This window comes from Lissotriton vulgaris, chromosome 8, assembly GCF_964263255.1.
Source record: "Lissotriton vulgaris chromosome 8, aLisVul1.2, whole genome shotgun sequence".
Lineage (NCBI taxonomy): Eukaryota > Metazoa > Chordata > Amphibia > Caudata > Salamandridae > Lissotriton > Lissotriton vulgaris.
The window spans coordinates 1,384,606,428-1,384,627,831 of record NC_141696.1 but is presented as its reverse complement, the minus strand read 5'-3'; the positions used below and the strand labels follow the sequence as shown (position 1 = coordinate 1,384,627,831).

General features: G+C 47.5%; 1 protein-coding gene across 1 annotated transcript in view; it reads right to left on the bottom strand.

Moving 5' to 3' along the window:
* LOC147698787 (uncharacterized) overlaps positions 1-21,404 on the bottom strand; it is a 59,855-nt gene that overhangs the window by 20,222 nt on the left and 18,229 nt on the right. The window contains exon 4 of the mRNA XM_086936274.1: positions 12,887-12,908. Within this exon, the coding sequence (XP_086792400.1) occupies positions 12,887-12,908 (22 nt within the window). The remainder of the gene's footprint in view (positions 1-12,886; positions 12,909-21,404) is intronic.

The following is a 21,404-nucleotide window of genomic DNA, read 5'->3' as shown; positions in this document are numbered from 1 at the left end:
CTCTAGCTAATGTTTACACAGACACGTATATTCACTACACTAATTCACCACTAATCCTTTATGTGTAGCGTGCTACTTCCAAAAAAGCACTTTAACAATTTATCAGGGGTAGCAAGCTCTAAATAAATGCAAACCTTTCCCTCTTCTAATGCTCCACTATCCTTCTAAATACAAATAACTAACTAACATATCCACCACTCAAATTCCTTTGCAGTCCAAATGGCTAACATATTCACCACTAAAATCCGAAAGGCCAAGAAAACAGCACTCAAGGATCGACTTGACAACAACAACCACAACAGCAAGGAACTTTTCAACATCGTCAAGGAATTTACCAACCCCTCGGCCAACTCCAACGACATCACCCCCTCTCAAGCCCTCTGCGACTCCCTAGCCTCATTCTTCCACAACAAAATCGCTGACATCCACAACAGCTTCGACAACCAACCCGGAGACCAACCCACCCAACCATATGCTGGACCTTCACCCCCCTCGAACATCCTTAATGACTGGAACCCAATCTCCACTGAGGACACCATCCGCCTGATGAACTCCATCCACTCAGGATCCCCAACTGACCCATGCCCTCACCACATCTTCAACAAAGCAGACTCCATCATAGCACCACACCTCCGAGATGTCATCAACTGCTCCTTCAACTCCGCCACCTTCCCGGAAAGCTGGAAACACGCTGAACTCACCGCCCTTCTGAAAAAACCCACAGCGGACCCCACCGAACTCAAAAATTACCGCCCCATCTCTCTCCTTCCATTCCCGGCCAAAGTCATCGAGAAAGCTGTCAACAACCAGCTCGCCACTTTCCTCGAAGCCAACAAATCCCTCGACTCCTCACAATCTGGCTTCCGAGCAAAACACAGCACTGAGACCGCCCTCATCGCAGCAACAGACGACATTCGAGCTCTACTGGACAATGGAGACACAGTCGCCCTCATCCTCCTCGACCTCTCCGCGGCCTTCGACACAGTCTGCCACAGCACCCTTCTACAACGCCTCAGTAACATCGGAATACAAGGAAAAGCACTTGAATGGATCACCTCATTCCTCACCGGAAGGACCCAGAGAGTCCGCCTCCCACCATTCAAGTCCGAGGCCACTGAAGTCATCTGTGGCGTCCCACAAGGATCCTCGCTCAGCCCCACCCTCTTCAACGTATACATGAGCCCCCTGGCGGCCATCGCTCGCCAACACAATCTCAACATCATCTCCTACGCAGATGACACTCAACTGATCCTATCACTCACCAATGATCCTAGCACCGCCAAAACTAACCTACACGAAGGAATGAAAGAAGTAGCCGAATGGATGAAACACAGCCGTCTGAAACTGAACTCAGATAAAACAGAAGTCCTCATCTTAGGCACTTCCCCCTCTGCATGGGACGACTCTTGGTGGACGGAAGCCCTTGGGAAGGCACCCATCCCGACAGACCACGCACGGAACCTTGGCGTTATCCTGGACTCTTCACTCTCAATGAACAGACAAGTCAACGCCGTATCCTCATCCTGCTTCAACATTCTCCGCATGCTCAAAAAAACATTTCGCGGGGGAGGAGCCAAGATGGCGACCGGAGCGGACGTGTAGTCGCCCGGCTCCGCCGGCCCTTGAGCTCCGCAACGATATCCTGACAATCTTCCTGGTTGAATCCGGCGGCGGAATGCGTGTGAGGACGAGCTGAGTGCATCGTTCCTCTTTCGACCTTCTAGCGCTCTCGGGTGCTGGAGAAACTTGATGTACGATTCCCGCCCCGGACCCTCGCCTACATGGCCGCTCGTCGGCGGCGCCTGGATGCTCGGATGTGGTCTGCTCGGCTGGACAGTGCAGATGACTCAGTGGCGGCGCCTTCCCATCTGTGGCAATCACCACCGCACTGCTGCTGACGTCCATCGCGGACTACGCCTGTACCGGAACGGCCGCTTTTGAGGTGCCCGTCGATGGTGTTTTCTATGCTCCGCAGGGAAGGTGAGCGGTGCACGGTACCTGGCGACCTAACTCAGCGCAGACGATTGACCCTCTTCCCGCTGCTTAGCCTGGTGCGAGACGTCTTGTGGGAGGTGTGCCTGATTTGCCTTTGCCGCTGGTAGTCTCGAAGCTCCTCGGCGATACTCGCTTCTACTGCACCCTCCCCAGATCCGCTATTTTGTTACCGGCGCCATGACTCCCTTTGTTCTCCCGCGGCTAGGGAGTGCTTCCATACCCCTGCCCGTGAACAGCCGAGCCCTGCCGGAGCGGTACACTGACCTGCGACCACCGGCGCTGGCACCCGCCTTAAGAGAACATCAACCTGCACTATCCTACGGCACTATCCTGGCTGCTCTTCGTGATCTCCGTTCGGAGATGATTGATGGCTTCCAAGCACTGGGTGATCAGCTGGACGCCATGATGTCTACAGTGACTCGCGAACGCAGCGCTTGCCCCCAGCCGAGTGAGTGTTTGCCTGTGCCTCCCCACGATGCTACATTGTTTCCCTGTGCCTGCTCTGCAGCTAGCCTTGCGGATGTCTCAATCGGAGCCGACGACTGGCAGCCCTTTAGTTCCGCGACTGCTACATTGTTTCCCCTTCCCTCTGGGCTTGCCTTCTTGTTGCCTGCACCGCCGAGTTTAATGGGTGACTCTGCTGAGCAACTCTTATCCTACGTGTTGACTTTTGACTGGGGGCCTTCACTCCTCTCCCCGTGGAATCTGTACTTTTCTGATGCCCTAACGGACCTAATCATGGAGGACAAAGGACCTTGTATTGATGGCCGGTGGCCATTTTGGGATCCTGCTTCTTCTCACAGGCAGCCATGTTATCCTGATGTGCACGGGGGGAGGGGCTCTCCTGATGTAGTTGACGTGAAGTTCCATCCACGATCGGGCCAGGGCTAAGCTGCTCTCTCACTGCTGACTGATTTTGCTGGCTGTAGGGGATGGGGTTGGATCTGACTAACGTTTTTAATGGGCGCATATCGTACGATGTTTTTCCACATTCGCATTGCAGGATTATTTGATACTGTACTGATGCTTTAATAATGGCCGATGTTTTAACTGTGGGTCTCGGGAGGGCCGGGATCTTCGGGTGTTTTAGTAACGAGTGGGCTCCTCCCCGCCCCTTTCTTTCTGGGAATGTAGATTGATTTTCTCTCTCTCGCTCCCTATATCAAAGGTATTAATGTTCTTTTTCTTTTTCATTTCTTCCTTATTCTTCCTCGTCTATATTTCGGGTTTTCTGGGGCGACAGGCACTCTGTGGGGGGGGGGCAGGCCGTAGCCTCCACAATGTTGCAGGGTGGGTGGGGTAATTTGATATACTCTTGGTTCTATGGGCCTTCCTTTTCTATTCTCTGTGCTTTAGACTCTGGTTCGTTTCCGGGACTGGGTTGGGGTTGGTAGGGTTGGAGCGACGATGTTTGGGGTGCATGAATGTTAGTAGATTGCTGCCACTGTTTTGCACCGCCACGATGTACCTGATGTTAACCTTCGTTGATGTTTTCAGAATATAACGTCGCCTGCCCGTAGCGTGAAGACACTGTGCGGACTCGAATCCTCTTATTATTTTTCCTTCACTGCCTTCTTTTGCTGAAAACGCTTAAAAAATTTAAAAATTAACCTTCACTCCTCCTCTCCCCCGGCGGTACAGCTCTTTCTAATGTAAAGTTCAATGCTTGCTAGTCTTATTGCAGCTGCTGGGGGGACCGTATTGCTTGCACTTGTGCTGATGATGTTTCGTGACCGGCCTGATGGTTGTAGGCCCGTATTTGTTCTTCTATTCAGGCACAATAAAGGTTTTCAAAAAATTAAAAAAAAAAAAAAAAACATTTCGCTGGATCCCCACCGAATCCAGGAAAACTGTCACCCACGCCCTGGTCACGAGCCGACTGGACTACGGAAACACCCTCTACGCAGGTACTACCGCTAAACTCCAGAAGAAACTCCGACGAATCCAAAACGCCTCAGCCAGAATCATATTAGACATCCCGCGCAACGAACACATCTCTGGCCACTTGAAAGACCTCCACTGGCTACCCGTCAATAAAAGGATCACTTTCCGACTGCTAACCCACGCACACAAATCACTCTACGACATCGGACCAGAATGCCTCAACTCACGACTGTCCTTCTACACCCCCCCGCCAACTACGTTCTTCTAGCCAAGCCCTCGCCACTGTACCTCGCATCAACAAGACCACCATGGGAGGCAGATCCTTCTCTTACCTGGCTGCTAAAACATGGAACTCACTCCCCACCCACCTGCGCCTTACCCAGAACCACCTAGCATTCAGAAAGCAACTTAAAACGTGGATATTTGACAAGTAATCCCTCCTCCCCTCCCTAAGCGCCTTGAGACCCCCTGGGTATGTAGTGCGCTATATAAATTCCTTGACTTGACTAAAATTACTTTCATATTTTCACTCTACTAATTCACTACTAATCCTTTACGGGTTTTGGAGTAGCATGCTACTTGCCGAAAAAGCGATTCAACGCCTCGTCAGGGGTAGTAAGCGCTATACTAATGCAAACCTTTTTCCCTCTATCCCTCCACTATCCTTCTCAATCAAAATAACTGACTAGCATATTCTCCACTCAAATTACTTTCAAATTTTCACAATACTAATTCACTTCTTATGCTTCATGGGTTCCAGAGTAGCATGCTACTCACAGAAAAAGCGCTTTGGTGCCTCATAAGAGGTAGTAAGCGCTAAATAAATGCAATTGCAATATATATTCTCTCCCAATAACAGTGGCAACTGGCTCTCTGTGGACTCCGGTGAGTGTTTCGATAGGTGACTGGTGAGTTGATAAGTGAATGGTTTGATCGTTTGAAATACTGACATACCCCAAGGTACCAGCGTGCATTACGGAGTACAAAGAAATGGCTCCGGTTCCTGTTGCTTTAGCCCCCCATCACTGGCCGTACTTGGATGTGGCTGGCAGGGCATGTGCATGGATGCCCACAATATGCCAAGAAATTGCACTGGGTGCAAGGGGTAGCTTTATGTCAGAAGACGGTGCCATCATGCTACAGATGCCAGTCTAACATTTCACCATGAGTGGATGTCTTCATGCTACCAACATGTCAAACTTTGATACCATAGATGTGAGTTCCATTCGGTCACATGTTGCATTACCCCAATAATGAAAACTATTATGCCAGGGTCAACATTATTCCAGCGGTGGGATTCATCATACCACGGATCAGGGCCGGCTCTAGCGCTGGTGGTGCCCGGTGCGACAATCAGTTTTGGCGCCCCCACGCCCCATAACCGCCTCCTCGGATTCTCTCACTACCACAAGGCAAAAGTACCCCTCATCTCTCCAATCATAAATTATTGCTAAACACAGCGCCTCCTCCCTGAGGTCAGCACCCCCTTCCTCAGATCAGCGCCCAGTGCAGCTGCACCGGTCTCACTGCCCTAAAGCCGGCACAGCGCACAATATGCCAACATGCACTATTCAGTCACTCTTCTATTCTGTCAGAAACATTTTCACAGAGACATCTTAAGGATTTTAGGGACCCCCCGGACAAACGCATTTGAGGGCCCCTGTTTGGAGCAGATTTAATTTGCGATCTAATTTCATCTATTTGCTGCCCGCTTTGGCCAGGTCTCTGAGTGCCCAGCCACACTGGTTCAAGCTTGAAATGTGTTTTCATCTGATATTCAGGGACAGGGATGTGTGTGTTATATTGTAACACAGCTGCATCTGACTGATATTACTGCAGATAATCCCCAAGGCCCCCTGCCATTTCTCATAAGTGAGTTCCTGTTTTGATCTAAAAATATTTTTTATGGATGTTGCATGAAACATAAACACAACATTTCTCTGCATAATGGCTGTTATAGACTCCCACATAATCACCTACATAAATTAAAGGAAAACGGTGTTGAAAACAATCTGTTGAAGAATAATTCAAGGTGATCAGGGTCAAAACTCTAGATGGGACAGCGCTGGCTGTTCAGAACCCACTTTGCCCATGCCTTAAAAGGTCGCTGCATTTTAAAATCTTTCTCTCTTGTAGCCCATTGCTGGCTATTCACTCACACTTCTTCTTTTGCCCTCTTTTGTGAAATAATTGAGTTTACTCCATAAAGCAGTAGTTCGATGACCAGAAACACAAAGTATAAATGTGTAAAGGGAAAGTAGGACGTAAAGGGCCGGATGTGGTTTGTATTCGTAAACACACTGCCCTCTGGACAGTGGTCAACAGAGTTAACAAGCATTTACAATGCAATGGTCTCTGCATTGTTAAAGTTAGAGCTATTGGCATTGCTCATGGCATTAGTTTTATTTATGTTTTTGTTTTTAAAACATATAAATAAATGGCATTGTCATTTATAATGCCAATAGCTTAATCGCTCGCAAATGCGAGACCTATTGCATTTGTACCCACACGCAAAGCCACCCACACACACATACAGAGCCACCCACACAGAACAACCCACACAGAGTCATTCACATAGAGCCACCCACACACAGAGCCACCCACACATAGCCACCTTCACACACACAGAGCCACCCTCACACCGACATAGCCTCCCACACATAGAGCCACCTACAAAAAAAGCTACCCACACAGAGCCACACACACAGACCCACACACACACACACACACACACACACACCCACACACACACACACACACACAGAGATCCACACACACACACAGAGCCACACAGACAGAGCCACACACACACACACACAGAGCCACACACGCACACACAGCCGCACACACACACACACACACACACACAGAGCCACACACACACACAGAGCCACACACACACACACAGAGCCACACACACACAGAGCCACACACACAGACAGACAGAGCCACACACACAGACAGAGCCACACACACAGACAGACAGAGCCACACACACAGACCGAGCCAAACACACAGACAGACAGAGCCACACACACAGACAGAGCCACACACACAGAAAGACAGAGCCACACACACACACAGAGCCCAACACACACACAGAGCCCAACACACACACATAGCCCAACACACACACAGAGCCCAACACACACACACAGCCCAACACACATACACACAGAGCCCAACACACACACACACAGAGCCACACACACACACAAAGAGCCACACACACACACACACACACACACACACGCAGCCACACACACACACAGAGACACACACACACACACAGAGCCACGAACAGAGGGCAGAAAAACAATCACAATGAGGGAACAGAGGGCAGAAAAACAATCGCAACGAGGGAACAGAGGGCAGAATCACAACGAGGGAACAGAGGGCAGAATCACAATGAGGGAACAGAGGGCAGAAAAACAATCACAACGAGGGAACAAAGGGCAGAATCACAACGAGGGAACAGATGGTAAAATCACAACGAGGGAACAGAGGGCAGAATCACAATCACAAAGAGGGAACAGAGGGCAGAAAAACAATCACAATGAGGGAGCAGAGGGCAGAAAAACGATCACAATGAGGTAACAGAGGCAATCGAGCACAAGCAGGGAACAGAGGCAATCGTGCAAAAGCAGGGAACAGAGGCAAGAAAAACACGAGCACAAGCAGGGAACAGAGGCAAGAAAACTTACCAGCTCAGGGGGGGGAGTCGCTCTCTGTTGCACGGCCGGTCTCCCTTCCTCGCTGGTAGGCTCCCTCTTAAGAAGCGGCGGGGGTAGGCACCGGCAGTGTGCCTCACGCCTCCTCCGCAGCAATAGGCGGCGGGGCTCTCTAAGCACGTTTTCTTGTCTATACTTAATGGGACCCATGTCCGCTCCTGCAGAGGTCGGAGCCAACCACGTCATGCTCAAGGTGCTGCACGGGTTCCCAGGACTTCAAACATGGCGGCATCTGATTGGACACACGCATGGGGCAGAGAAGGCTTCTCGCCATAATCTTCAAGGAGCATCTTATTTGTAGAACTTCTAACGCCCATATCGAGGACTGCGAAAGCTGCCAATTCTCCATTCAATCCTCCCCAGCTCACTCCCTGTCAGGGCTATTGATCTACCGCCCCCCGGGTACCCCTGGGAAATTCCTTAATGCTGTCACTGAATCAGTCTCACAATTAGCATCTTCCGCCTCCAACTTCCTCATCCTAGGCGACCTGAACTTACACTTCAAAGACCCCACGGACCGGATAGCCGCCAACCTCCTTCAAGACCTATTGTCACTCAATATCCGACTGGTTAACAATGAGCCCACCCATGAGAAGGGACACCTACTGGATCCCGTCCTCACTAATGTGGCAACCATCACCACCAGGCCACCCTTGATCCTTCCATGGACGGACCACTTTCTTGTCCCTATCTCCTGGGAAATACCCACCACCAACCCCCAAACCACTAAAATTCAGGTCACTGACAGACGGTGGCACAAACTCGCACCTGGGGAATGGGCCGCCGCCCTTTCAGAGTCCACCCCTGAGCTCTCCACCGATCCTGCCACAGCCGATAAGCAGTTTAATGAATGGATCACCTCTTCTCTAGATGCACTCATCCCCAAAACTTCCTCCTTCAAACATTCTAAAAGAGTAGCCTCGGCTCTATGGTATACTCCAGAGCTTAAAGCCCTGCGCCAAGAGTGCAAGAGAACGGAACGCTCCTGGAGGAAAGACAAATCGGAAATAAACAAAGATGTTTATTCTACCTCTCTCTTAAATTACAAAACTGCCATCCGAAAAAAACTAAAAGCGCTTTCTTCCAGGAAAGAATAGAGAAAGCAGTATGCTTCAGCAAGGAATCCTACGCCATCTTAAAAGATCTTCTGAAAACCCCAGTACCTGGACCGAGACACTCCACAGACCTCAAAGTGGACCAGATAAAATGCCAACAATTGGCGGATTTTTGTCATGGAAAAATTCAAAAAATTCTCGATTCAATTCCCCCGCAATTCCGTGCGAGGAAAACGATCTCCCGCACCCCCCAACACCCAGTTGTCTCTCCTCTTGGGGTCAAGTTACGACCGAAGAAGTGGGAAACACGTTAAAATCCATAAAAAGCGGCTCTCCCAGGGATTCTGCCCCGCTTCGAATCCTTAAGGAGGTAGCCCCCATGATTATTCCCCCCGTGACTCATCTGATCAACACCTCACTCCAACAGGGAGTTGTACCCCCGAGCTGGAAGGCGGCAGTCGTGAAAGCTCTGTTAAAGAAACCCTCCCTCGATCCCAAAACCTGGCTAACTATAGGCCCATTTCCCTACTCCCAGGAATCAGCAAGATTGCTGAAAAACTGGTTAATAAAAAACTCTCCCAGTTCCTGGAGGTCAACAACATACTAAAAAGTTCCCAGACGGGCTTTCGTCCAGGGCAGGGCACGGACATCGCCCTCCTGGCAGCGGTAGAGGAGGCCAGAGCGCTATTGGACGGAGGAGGATCAGTGGCAGTGATCCTCCTCGACCTAAGTGCGGCCTTCGATACCGTCAACCACCAACTTCTCATCAAAAGACTCAAGGGAGCTGGTGTAGAAGGCTCTGCTCTAGCCTGGCTTTCATCCTTTCTGGCTCAACGGACCTATCAGATCTGGGAGAATAACGCCCGCTCCTCCGAAATTCCCCTCCAATGTGGCGTGCCTCAGAGCTCCTCCCTGAGCCCCACATTATTTAATATCTATATGTCCACATTGGAGGAGGTCATCATCCCATTCGGAGTGAGCGTTGTCAGTTACGCCGACGACACACAATTAGTTGTATCACTATCTCACCCCAGACAACAACCAGCAGACTTATTTAACTGCCTTGCGCAGGTCCATCGCTGGATGAACACCTCAGCCCTAAAATTAAATGGGTCGAAAACGGAGGTTCTGCTCCTCGGCCCGAAAGGACCCACACTCTCCCCGAACATCTGGCCAGCCTGTCTGGGCCCTCCCCCTGAACCTAAAGAAGAAGTAAAAAGTCTGGGTGTGTGGCTCGACACCGACCTCTCGTTTACCGTGCAGGCAAAGAAAGTAGCCGGGACTTGTTTCGGGCTCCTGAAATCGTTAAGGAAAGTCCTGCCCCTCCTGCCCACCAACTCCCAAAAGTTGCTAATTCAAGGCCTAATACTCTCGAGGCTTGATTATAGCAATGTGATCTACCTGGGCGCCCCCGAAGCGACGCTGAACAAACTTCAGAGAATTCAGAACACCGCGGCCCGGATTCTCACAAAGACCCCTGCCAGAGCTTCGGCCAAACCGGCCCTAAAACTCCTCCACTGGCTTCCCATAAGGGAGCGGGTCAAATTCAAGGCCCTGTGTCTAGCTCACAAACTACTACAAAATCAAGGCCCCCCTGTTCTTAAGAAACTCATCACATCCTACAAATCCTCAAGACCCCTCCGCTCGGACACGGAGAACTTCATCGCTATCCCCAGATTCAAGAAAGCCCGGTCAGGAGGAAGACGTTTCTCAGTCCATACTGCACGACTTTGGAACTCACTCCCCCGCGTCCTGCGACTCGAACCACAATATCTCCACTTCAGGAAACGGCTCAAAACTCACCTCTTCCCTCAGTGAATCATGCTTGTCCTTAACCCTGATCTTCTGTGCCCCCCTCCCCTCCCCTTCCTCTTCTTTCTCCCTCTTTTTCTCCCTTGTCCCACTGAACTTAGGAGATAGGATCTTTTAGCGCTGGGATATCTCCGGGTGACTACGCGCTCTACAAAATAAATAATAATAATAATAATAATAATAATGTTAGCTGATGTTAGGTCCCATCCCAACTTGGCGCTTCCGGCGTACTCTATGCATGACTCGACTCGCAGAGTGGAACCTGTGTGGAAATCGCTTCAAGTCACGCTTATTATACCATGGCCTGCTCCCTGCTGCAGCTCTCGCGGGCACGTTTATTGCTCGGAACACTATCTGTCGGGACTTCAAACATGGCGGCATCTGATTGGACACACATATGGGGCAGAGAAGGCTTTTCGTCAAGTTAGCTGAGGGTAGGTCCCATCCCACTGTGGCGCTTCTGGCGTACCCTGTGCATGACTCGACCCGCAGAGTGGAACCTCTGTGGAAATCGCTTCAAGGCACGTTTATTATACCATGGTCTGCTCTCTGCTGCAGCTCCCACGGGCACGTTTATTGCTCAGAACACTATCTGAATATAATGATTGCAGAGGATTTTCTTAAATTCACATTACTACTTTCGTTTCCGTGGGCTTGTTTGTAAAGTGGCGTGTTGATTAGCCTCAAGAACAGCGCAAGGGGGAAAGGACCACCATGTTTCTCCGAGGTGAAGTAGAAATGCCTCGGAGAAACCCAGCGTGATTTTCGGATTCGGGGGCGTGTTTTTCTTTCTCTCCTCTTCCCATTGGCTGGAATGTAAAATTCCAGCCAATGGGAAGAGGAGAGAAAGAAACTAAAAAACACACCCCTGAATCCCAAAAATAAGAGGCTTAAACAGACAGACGCCCCTCTCCTCCAATAGCTGGCCTCCGTTTAGGAAGCCAGCCAATAGAGAAGAGGGGCGGGGTCAAGCCCCACTACTGAAAAACATAAAATCTCGGCAGCCAGACTGCGCAAGCGCAGCCTACGCGGCAGAGACCTAAAAATGGCCATATTATGATGCATTCTGGGCCTCAAAAGATGGAGTAAAGCCAACTGCTTGCTATTTGGAGTGAGTTTTAATAATTGTTTGTGACGTTTTGTTCAGTCATGGAACACACGGGTTCATTGAGGCCTATGACTTAATAGCAAATGCAGAAACACACAGGTAGCATGCATGTTTTTCTAACCTGGTACGTAACAGAAATCATGTTCAACCTTTTTTTTTTTGGCAATATACGTACATTATGCCCGTCCATTTATATTTAGTGCAACTAGCTGTCACCAGGTGAAAACTGGTGGTATGTGCTTTGTCTAAAACCGGAACTAGTGTGAGTTACACAAATACCTTAAGAGAAAGTAATGCTAACAATTGGTGCAAATTGCATTTGTTCTCTTTTCAATAGTTCCACCGTGGTCTAAATTATCCAAAAAGTTGAGAGTGCCCACCCTAAAATGTGTAAGAGGTATTTGTGGATTACTCCAATCTGGCAGTCAACAGGGCCTTGCTTGAAAAGTAATTGATTTCTGTACCATACAGCACTTTACCCTCAAACAGGGCTAAATTTGCCCTCCCTAAAAAAGAAAAAGTGCATCGGCCTAAAGTTTATTTAGAAACTGGTACTACTGAATGCCTGCTTTGGCTGCTACCAAATATGAATAGTTTAATTCCACCTCATGCCTTTTTCTTCTGCTGCCCTACACTGCCTGTCTCTTTATCTTACTTTTGAAGGTTATTTTTCATTCCTTTGTCACTGTTGTCCTAACTGTCTCTTCCTCCTTGCCTTTCTCTCTCTTGCTCTGGGTCCGTCTGATGATAACAAATAAGTTGCAGCCCCCAAGTCTGAGTGATTATGCCCATCAACTGCAAGCACCGCCACAATTTAATCACTGCTGCCCTGCAAATGTGCCATGTGCCAGTCAGACATGCCACTCTGTTTTAGAGCTCCTTCTGATGCTGGGCCTACTGCTGTGCAGTGCCAACATTTCCAGCTGTGCTCTGCTTTTCTCTCTCCCACCACATTTATTATGGCTGGGCCTTTGCTGACAATTCTAGGCATGCAAATGTTCCCTTCATGCTTCAGTGCACGGGCCCCTCCCGCTTTGTTGTGATGGGAACATTTTCTTTCTGAATGGGGCCCATTGTTAGTGACAGTTCTACAGTTGGAAAATGATCACTGCCTTTAAACCGAATTTTGGCATCAAACACTTTGCATGAAAAAAAAAGGCGCTGTCTATATGTAAAGCTAAGCTGGCGATTGGAACTCGAGATACCGAAGAATGTCTCGTTTTACAATGTTTTGGCTGCGTTCTCCTGTCTGCCTCGCGCACAGCCGACATCACCTGACAGGGTTTGATCCCAAAACTTACCATTCCGGTCATTGGCATCGAACTGAAACAACAAAAGGTTAGCAGACAGGAGCGGATTAATGGCGCAGAGGGAGCGCAGGGGAGGATGAATGGGGCGCAGCGTGCCCTTTGTGGCTGAAGGGAAGAGGAAACAGGCCCAGCGTCCTTTCAGGAGGACTGCAGAAAGCAGCTATTTTTGCATTTCAAAGTGTGGTCGAGGATGTGGCATAACGACCAGAGCTACCGACTTTGGAACTGGTGTCGCCGCAACATCCTGTGATGCTGCGCAAATCACCCTGTGCCTACCAAAACTGAATGTGTCCTTGTGTAATGTAACTGGTGCTTATGTAAAGTGCACCAATACCTTCGGGTCGAGCTGAAACGATATAGAAAAAACAGCAAAAAAAAGTACAGGGGACGCAACTAAAGTTTGCACTCACTTTGCGGGCCCCCGGGGCCCTTTGGCATCACAGAAGGGGCCGCAGTTGCTTGGTTGTCTCCCCCCTGTAATACCAATAGCTCTGTTGCACATAAAGTGGTATCGTTGTCATCAGGGGGTGTTTCCTCATTTGCATAGGGGTGTGGTCCCATGACAAAGAGGAAACCCATTTGCCTCAGCGCCGTATTACAAACGCGAGATCTGGACATGAAAGAGAGACACGAGATTTCAATTTGATTCAGAAGTGTATATAGCATCATATATTAAGAAACATATTCTCATCAAAACAATTTGGGAACCAGTTTTGCAAACAACAGTTTGTAGATAAAGCACCAGAGACATAAAATGTTTCCGGCAACCCAAGGGGGCTTAGTGTGCTACATGATCGTGAGACAAACAGTGATGGCGCAAGTGGCATTTCGGTGAGAATACAGCGGAGGATGCAAATTAAACAAGAATGAGACATAATATATACAAAGTAGTTGGTTCCTCTTTGGTGAATGAGTATTTACAATTAGCATTGTAACCAAGGGGTGTGTTGCGCCATAGGTTGCGCTGTTTCGTGGGTCGACAGCGTTTCGATCATATTGGTTTAGGATCTTTATCAGGACCGGGTTGCCAATCGAAGACAGTGATCTTAGGGGAGGTGCAATCACGGAGCCCCATAATGCCCTGGATGTATCAAGGGGGAGAAGGATGGTCGTAACGGTGAACCGTCCTGGTAGAAGGTCAGTAAATGCAACAGAGGGTTCCAAGTAAAGGAGCCCTGACCTGGAGCCGGTAAAAGGAGAATTAATCAATTGGGCTGTAAACAGTGCAGCCAGGTCGAGGGATCCACTGGCTGACTGCCGGTATCTGAACCAAAGTAGTTGAAAGAAGGTAGATCCTGGACAGGCGGGGGGTCTGCTAAGTAGACCGCGGTCCGCGGTATGGCCCGAGTGTCTACTTAGCAGACCCTCTTGTCCAGGATCTACCGACCTGTGAACCCGCTTCTTTCAACTACTTTGGTTCAGATACCGGCAGTCAGCCAGTGGATCCCTCAACCCGGCGGCACTGTTTACAGCCCAACTTAGCCAGTACAAGGCTCTGTTCATGCACCTTTCCAAGGACGCAGGGATCGTTCCACCTGACCCTACCTTCTACAATCTGGATTAATCCTCCTGTTACCGGCTCCAGATCAGGGCTCCTTTACTTGGAACCCTCTATTGCATTTACTGACCTTCTACCAGGACGGTTCACCGTTGCGACCATCCTTCTCCCCCTTGATACATCCAGGGCATTACGGGGCTCTGTGATTGCACCTCCCCTAAGATCACCGTCTTCAATTGGCAACCCAGTCCTGATGAAGATCCTAACCCAATAGGATCGAAACGCCGTCGACCCATGAAACAGCGCAACCTATGGCGCAACACACCCCTTGGTTACAATACTAAATGTAAATACTCATTCACCAAAGAGGAACCAACTACTTTGTATATATTGTGTCTTATTCTTGTTTAATTTGCTTCCTCCGCTGTTCTCTCACCCATATGCCACTTGCGCCGTCACTGTTTGTCTCATGATCACGTAGCACACTAAGCCCCCTTGGGTTGCCTTAAACATTTTATGTCTCCGGTGCTTTATCTTCAAACTGTTGTTTGCAAAACTGGTTCCCAAATTGTTTTGATGAGAATATGTTTCTTAATATATGATGCTATATGCACTTCTAAATCAAATTGAAATCTCGTGTCTCTCTTTCAAGTCCAGATCTTTTGTAATGTTTTGTGCATACAAATGTTTCTGCTTTCAAATTAAATCCAGTTGAGATATTGTTGCTCCTTACACATATGTACCCAGATCTCAATCTGGTCTATGGGGTATACTCCTGTTGTCTTTTCCCGTATTACAAACGCGGGCGCAAAGGCAAAGAAGCTGTCAGGAGGTGCACTGACAGTGCACCACATGATGGCAGCCCTCTGGAGGAGGGGTGGGAAGGGGTCCCATTCACCCACCCCTGACATCCCCTTTAAAAGTGCAGGCGTGTTGCCACCTGCAATGTGAAACACAGAGCGGATTCGAAGCAACCTCTGTGTTTTTCACATGGATGTACAAGTTCGTCGCTGCTCTGGCGCAGTGCATTCATCATAATACAGCGCATTTTTCCTTGATTGCTGCAAGTGAGAACAAAGCCCCCAGCCCGGACGGATACACAGCAGACTTTTACAAATCCTTCCTCCCTCAACTGGCCCCACTCATGGAAAGAGTCTTTAACCACACTGCGACCACAGAGAAAATACCAGCATCCATGACAGGAGCGACTATAACAGTAATACCTAAGGAAGATAAAGACCCCCAACTACCGAAAAACTACAGACCAATCTCCCTTATCAATGCTGACTGCAAAATCTATGGAAAGATTCTGGTATCTAGATTGAACAAGGTACTGCCCAAACTTATAAGTAACACCCAGGTGGGCTTCATGAAAGGCAGAATGTCCAGTGACAACACACGCCTTCTATGCCATGTGTTAGAACAAGCTTCGCAGAGTCCACTCCAAGCGGTTACCATTGAACTGGACGTGGAGAAAGCCTTCGTTAAAGTTTCATGGGCGTTTTTAGAACAATGCATGCATATATTTAACCTAGGAGAAGGATACTTTAAAATGGCAATGGCCCTGTATCAATCACCAACAGCGAGCATCACAATAAACGGGGCACTCTCGGAACCATTTATACTTCAACAAGGAACAAGACAGGGATGCCCGCTGTCACCCGCCCTCATCCTCTTAGCCCTAGAACCCCTAATCCAAGATATAAAACGAAATGAGAAAATAAAGGGGGTGAGCATCGGCCAAACTACAGTTAAAGTAGCAGCATAAGCAGACGATATGCTAATAATGACACAACACCCAAAGACATCGATAGAAGCACTCATGTCCACAATCAGCGACTATGCTGAGTTATCAGGGTAAAAACTCAACAACGACAAGTCAGAATGTAAACCGCTAAACATCCACACAACCAAAGAGGTTCTGGGATCCTCAGGAATCACGTGGCAGACAGGCCACCTCAAATACCTGGGTATCTTCTTCAGCACAGACCCGATCTCCACCCTAAGACACAAAGAGGCACTCATACTGGACAAAATTAAGAAACAATTAGAGGCCTGGTCACCCAAGTTAATTACTTGGTGGGGAGAATCGAAATAATAAAAATGATGATCACCCCTCTAGTAAACTACCTCACAAGCATGCTCCCACTCTTTCTCTCGGGTGATTTCCACCCCAAACTAGACAAAATGTGCAACATATTTCTCTGGCGAGACAAAAAAGCTAGGATAAGTTTGAAGAAACTGAGAAGGCCCAAATGTCAGGGAGGGGTAAACATAGCAGACTTCAGAACCTTTAAACTTGCATTCCTTGCCAAACAGGGCACATATTGGTTAGAGCAGCCGACAGAATACGCACCAATTTGGCTACAGCTAGAGAAGGCAATATTAGAAAATCTCAACCCACTAGCTCTCCTCACGGCCAACACACACCCCCTTGCGAACAACACAATATTGAAAAATACTAAGATGGCACTACTGAAGCTAGACAAAAAAATGGAGGTCAGTATTAAAGGCTCCAAAGCTGAATCCCTATGGGCAAATAGCGCCATAAAATACAAGGGGAAAAAGCTCTACTTCGAGAACTGGATAGGAAAGGGCATCACACACCCCTATCAGCTGGAAGCGGAATCTGCACCGCTGACATTTACCAACCTTAAAGCCTCCTACCAACTCGACGACCCAGACCTCTACAGATTCCTAAAAATTAAAACAGCTATGCCGAAATCCAAAATAACAAATACCAAGCCATCAATCTTCCAATATGTAACTAGCATAAACAAACTGGGATACCAGGTCTCCCGCCTACACAAAACCCTCAGCACACAGAAAACAAGTATCAACGAAAAGACGGAAAAGTATTGGAACTGCCGCATACACCCCCCACTGGATGACCGGGAGTGGAACACTCTATGGTCATCCGCCACACAAAATAAGATCAGCCCAGTCCTCGCACAGACCAAACTGTGGCTCTTACCCCAGACCGGCTACATAAACTAGGACTCAGAGACAGCCTCACATGCTGGAATTGCAACGTAGCCTAAGGTGACCTGGAACACCTCATTTTTCTGTGCCCTACACTCAACAGGTTTGGGGGAGGATATTTGACTTTATAGACAAGGCGCTCCACTGTAAAATAAAAAGAGACTTTGCTTCGATCACAACAGCTTTCATTCGAACGGAACTCTTTTGGACCTTCTCCTAACTGCTGCAGGCAAGTTGGTACTCACAAACTGGAAGGACACCTCTAAAGCATCATGCAGCTGTTGGCTAAGCTGGATCATTTACCTAAGAGGAGCCGTCTCCCTTCTGATAAGATACTCACCCTGGAAAGCCTCCTCCATGGGCCTTTGGGAGTCACTGGACAAGAACTTACACCCTCCGACTCACCTTAAACACCCTAACACTTGAACGAACTATCAACCAAAAAGGGAAATAGTTGCCTCAGCCACTACACACGATGAATCTGCGGGTCTACAGGATATTCTCTCTCTCTCTCTTTACTTATTCACACTCCCCTCTTTTCCCATACTATTTCTAGCCTACCGTTATTGTATAACCAGGGGTGCTATCCGAATAATATCTACCATGTACCATGTATCTTGTACCGCACAGGATGTTTACCCATATGACAATATCCATGTGCTCTGTATGTATATGTATTAAAACCATAAAAAAATAAATTAAAAAAAAGTGCACCTGGCGCAATCAAGGAAAATGCGGCGTATGTATAACACAGTTTCGGGTGTTCAAAGATGTTTGTGACAACAACACATCATTTACAATGTATCATAGCCCTCTTGCAAGCCAGAAAAGTTTTCCTGCGACCCATTATGAATCGCAATAAGGAGGGAGTGTGAAAGATGCCTCCAACTCCTATTGGCCTTCTTGGGAGCTACAATAGAATGTATCAGTGGTTTGTGAGCTAAATTTTGGTTGAAAACTATTGAACAGTTACAGACTTCCAAGTTGGCAAAGGGGAAATCAGAACAGTTTTTCTCTTTGAACTCCTGCCTGCTACCCCCATATGTTCCCAAATTCGAAACTTAAAAAAAAAAACCCTGTCCGTTTATTGGACATGGGATGCTTTGTTAGAAAAAAAAGTTTACTATTTTGGAATTTAACACCATCGATGCTAGTGTTATTTTCCTCCTGTGCTGAGTTATATTGGATCCCATTGTTCATGACGAGCTCAGCTCGTCATGAGTGTATGGAGGTGTACACCATGACGAGCTGAGCTCGTCATGAGGGTCGAAGGAGTTAAATGCAGAGAGGAAGGATTGCTGTCCCTTACAGGCCTCCATCCCAGCATTTGCCACATATTCTGCCCTTGTAACAAGTTACAATCATATGCCATGATTGCAGATGATTACGGCTGGTGACGGAGACATGTTACAATTACAAAATAGTCCCCGACAGGGTAGATTCACACAGGAAACAATGAATATAGGCCTGAAATCAGTGCTCTATTAAAGCTGTCCAGCGGACACAAAATTTAATAATGTATCAAATCACATAAAACATAAGAATAAAGTGGGACACAATCCTGCGTCCAAAGCAACATATATAACAAAGACACAAATGAACAGAAATTCACAAATTCAGAAAAAGGCTCAGGCAGGACAAAAAATGCTTGCAACTTGTATAAAGAAATGCAACAAGCAAACAATATGTAGAGACACAGTTATACATCAGTAATCAATTCAATTGCGTTTACAGTGCAAATAAGGTCGACGATGTTTCGATCCCGTGGAAACAATATTGGGATCATCATCAGGATGTAAAAATTACACGACTGTGGGAATTTTAGTCAAGTGTAATAGCAGCAGGCAAGCAATGAGGCAATTGCGATAATGCCAGGAAGGGATTACTGCGGTCACACGGAGGTATGTTAGATCACCCGAGCGTCTTGGCACAAAGCAAAGGAGCTAGGGTGGGATTGGGGCAATTCCCAATTGAGGGTGCTGATATGGAGAGGCGAGTTAACCTAATTACATGGATATCGGCAACCAATCCAATTTGGAAATATATGATAGGTGCTATGAGCCACGCAACAATGATGCGAGTACTCCTACACAGTACAATGACCTGTGTATCCTTCGGTATTCTAGTGTGCTCCTAGGACTAATTGGAAGCTCAGTTGGTAGCAATGCAGGCACAGCCCTTGATGTGTGTGTGTGACTACAGGCAGTACCTATCTCTCACTAGACCACAATGTGCTAATAACCCAGAATAAGGGTTCCTTATTTACATCCTACTCGGAGGTATGACATTTATTTTCTTACATGAGTATGTGTGTTCTATGTATCTTTAAGAAATAGGAAACCCTTTAGACCTGACAAATTCCTCTATCTACGAGACACACAGCACATTATTGTCCTTTTCCCCTGTGCTGGCGCACAAAGGGCTGTCATGTGCAATACAGGCACCCTTGTGCCATGGTACAAGAGTGCCTGCATTGCAAGAATGATTGTTTTTGTGCATGAAGGTACACTTTCCTGCACAAAAACAATCATCCCTTTAGACGTGACAAATTCCTCTATCTACGAGACACAGCACATTACTGTCCTTTTCCCCTGTGCTGGCGCACAAAGGGCTGTCATTTGCAATGCAGGCACCCTTGTGCCATGGTACAAGAGTGCGTCCATTGCAAGAATGATTGTTTTTGTGCATGAAGGTACACTTTCCTGCACAAAAACAATCATGAGAGATGTTTTCCTCTTTCTGTGTGTGCTGCAGAATGCAGGAATCTGGCACGTCCCCAGGTTTGCTAAACCTTGTATATGTGGGATTGCATCAGATTCCATGGGTGTTGCCGGGAACAAACACAGCAACACCCATGGAAGCCCCTTTCATGCAGAGTACTGTGGGAAAAGGGACCATATTTACAAGGCCATGAAAAGCCACTTTGTATGGCCTTGTAAATATGGGCTGGCACTCTGCACTACTGAAGCTTAAAAAAATGGATACTCCGGTGGAGCAGGGCCTTCGTAATTGGGGCACACTATTGCGGCCAGAAATATTTCTGGCTTAATCTGGATGAATGGGTCATTGTACCTAAGCATCATCAACTCTTGCGTAGGTTTTAATCATACCAGAGGTACCCACTATTAAAGGTATTCCCTTACTTAGTTTTTTTATTCTATCAGATCTCTTGTTTATCCAATGAGGTCTGAGTTCGCCCTGGTAGTATCGTCTTACTAGGGTGCGGGGATAATGAAGCTTGCCAAAAGATGTGTGTGAGGCTTTCTTATCCAGTATAACTGGTATACCTAAGTGGATTAGGGCTTAGGGCAGTGCCCCAGCTGCACACCACCAACATCCCCATTGCATCTTTGTGTTTGGAATAGTACATACGGTTATATTCTTTAAGCAGAGACCCTCCTGTAATCCTAAATAAAAGAGATGCAAAGTTATATACTACTTGCACATGACAAACAAAAAAAGTGTCTGTGCACTGCCAGAATCTACCAGAGGTGTACGACTTTTTCCATAAAAGTCTCCAAGGTTAGGAAATTGAAATGGATGCTTTTTGTCATTTTCTTCCTTTTTTTCCTGTTTGCTATAACGTAAGAGATGCTAATTATCCGACTAGTAAAACATCTGCATGCATGCTTGTGGAACTTGGGACATCTCACTTAAACGTTTTTCCTTCACATGGAAACATTTTTCTAAGTGAGACATTATCTTCCCTCACAACCCTAGTGATAACGGGCTGATTTGATACACTTTTGTATAAATTCTCCCATGCACCTGGATTGCTGAGGTGTAAATTTCTAAGTGTAGAGAAGTGTGGGAAAAGTATTACAAGAGTTTCGGAATATCCACAATGATATGACTCTCAGAGTCTTCAACACCTTTGCAATGGCCTCTCCTCTGGGGATACCTGCTATATTCCGATACTATAGTGGAAGAACCGGGCACACTTCCCCACTTGTAAGGGGCATCCCTACCAGCACCTATACAATACTAAATTTTGCCAATCAGGATTGTTTTTTTTCTTTATGAGAGTTC